At 44.2% G+C, this 2,222-nt stretch overlaps 1 protein-coding gene across 1 annotated transcript in view; it reads right to left on the bottom strand.

Annotated features, from left to right (window-relative positions):
* Positions 1–1,052: 1,052 nt before the first annotated feature.
* The window catches only part of TYR (tyrosinase), a 52,851-nt gene continuing 51,681 nt past the window's right edge, over positions 1,053–2,222 (bottom strand). The window contains exon 5 of the mRNA XM_009641682.2: positions 1,053–1,276. Within this exon, the coding sequence (XP_009639977.1) occupies positions 1,053–1,276 (224 nt within the window). The remainder of the gene's footprint in view (positions 1,277–2,222) is intronic.

Below are 2,222 nucleotides of genomic sequence, written 5' to 3'. Positions count from 1 at the left end.
GGCTCTTTCTGCTCTTGCACGCAAACACAGAGTGAATGTAGCACCAATGGCACAGTCAGGCACCTCTCCCGAAATCCATGCACCAATCACATGGATTGGGATGTGGGATTAGAGCCTACAGCTGTAAAAGTGTGTCCTGGTTTTGACTGGGATAGAGTTAATTTTCTTCATAGAAGCTAGCATAGTGCTGTGTTTTGGATTTAGTACCAGAAGAATGTTAATAACACACTGATGTTTTCAGTTGTTGCCAAGTAGTGCTCAGACTACTCAAGGACTTTTTGAGCTTCTCCTGCTTGGCCAGGTGCATAACAAGCTGGGAGTACAGCACAGCTAGGACAGCTAACCCAAACTGACCAAAGAGCTATTCCATACCATAGAACGTCATGCTCGGGGGGGTTAGTTGGTCAGTCGGTTGCGGGGAGACTGCTCGCTGCTCGGGGACTGATCGCGGCTTGGGACGGGCTGGGCATCGGTCAGTGGGTGGTGAGCAATTGCATTGTGCATCATTCGTTTTGTATATTCTGTACATTCTGTTATCATTCTCATTATTACTATTATAATTATTTTCTCTTATTAAACTGTCTTTATCTCAGCCCACAGCTCTAACCTTTTTTTTCCTTCCCGATTCTCTCCCCCATCCCACAGAGGGAGGGGGGGAGTGAGCGAGCGGCTGCGTGGTGCTGAGTTGCCAGCCAGGTTAAACCACGACAAAGAGCAAGTAAAAGAGCAGAGAATTATACATCAAAGCCGTCAACACACGAGCCAGTCTGGTTTCACAGGAGTGTTATTTAATGAAGCATAGGAAATACATGGTGGGTTTTGGGTGGCGTGGTACCTTATATTGGATGTGGGAGATTTTTGTAGGAGTGGATCTGATAAGACACTACAACACTGGAGGTTACAAGAGGAGCAAGCTTGCCTCAAACTTGCTTGAGGAGCAAGACTGCCCAGCCTGCTTATGAAGCACACCTCAACAAGGTACTTGTAAACATGAATCAAACACTGCATGCTTGATTAGCACCTTAGTAACACCACTGAGCTACTGGAGGCCTCTAGAAATTGGACTGATAAGATATATTGTTATAATCTTCACTTTCTACGAGCAAGGGTTGTATCTCTGAAGCAGTTCCTCTTCTTTTCTTCTGGTAGGCCAGAATGAGCCCTGTGAGCACAGCAGTAATGATGCCTCCGACCACAGCTGCTCCAACCAACCAAGCCCAGATCTGACGGGCTTGCTCAAGGTAGGGTGTTAAAAAGTCTTGGAAAGAATCAAGTTCTGGAAAAAAAAAAACAGAAGAAGAAAGGTCCTTTTACATGCTGCAATGTACTCTCAGTTCATAGGAGTTGTATAACACATAATAATGGAAGGCCGAGCGGAAAAAAAAAGACTACATTGATAGAAATTGTCTGAAGGTGACAAGTAGTTTTAAACAAATCTCTTCAGTCCTTATAGTCTGTTTCTCAATCTTCGTATTAAGCACGAATGGCATTCACTGTCCCCAGTGCTCTTTATGGTTTTGTCAAAACTGTAAGCCTATAACACAAGAAGTTTGATACAGTACGGCCAAAGGTCCTGCTAGCTCAGCATCTTGGTGGCAACAAGAATTGAAGCAGAGCACTAAGAAGAGTTTAAGAACAGGTCAACCTTATTACAGTCCTTGCTCAAAATACTTACCCAGCCTCCAACAATTTGCAGCTCAGATATTCCTGAACCAGATGTAGTGTTGTTGTATATAATAGTCATTGGAGGATTTTTTTTTTTCCTTCCATCAGCTTTTCTAGCTGCTCTTTGAACTTTTACCTCAACTTCTTGCAGCAAGGAGATCCCTGCTTTAACTACATATTGAGTGGGGAAAAAAGCTTCCTTTCACTAATTTTGAACCTGCCCCCTGCTCGTTTCATTTGATAGGTCTCGTGTGGTGAGAGGCAGTAGAAAATTATTCTCTGGTCACTCTCTGCCCAAGGCATCCTTTTTCTTTGGTGAATCCAGAGCAGCTTCTCACTGGTTAGAAAATCAGCTGCCTTCTTGCTCTGTGGTATGAATGTGTGTGCCTGTGTCTCTGTTTTTCTCACTATGGCTTAATGAGTTATGAAACCCCCACCATACAGGACTCTCACTTCACGATAGAGGTTGGAAAGTGACCTGTTCACAGTGCACCCAACAACCTGTTGGCTTGAATTTGAGAAATGGCAATACCTGTCCCCTTGGGCCAAGGAGGATT

The sequence above is a fragment of the Egretta garzetta genome, unplaced genomic scaffold (genome assembly GCF_000687185.1).
Source record: "Egretta garzetta isolate BGI_Z169 unplaced genomic scaffold, ASM68718v1 scaffold137, whole genome shotgun sequence".
Classification (NCBI taxonomy): domain Eukaryota; kingdom Metazoa; phylum Chordata; class Aves; order Pelecaniformes; family Ardeidae; genus Egretta; species Egretta garzetta.
Note: the sequence above shows the minus strand (reverse complement) of the source record. Positions and strands in the feature narration are given on the sequence as shown.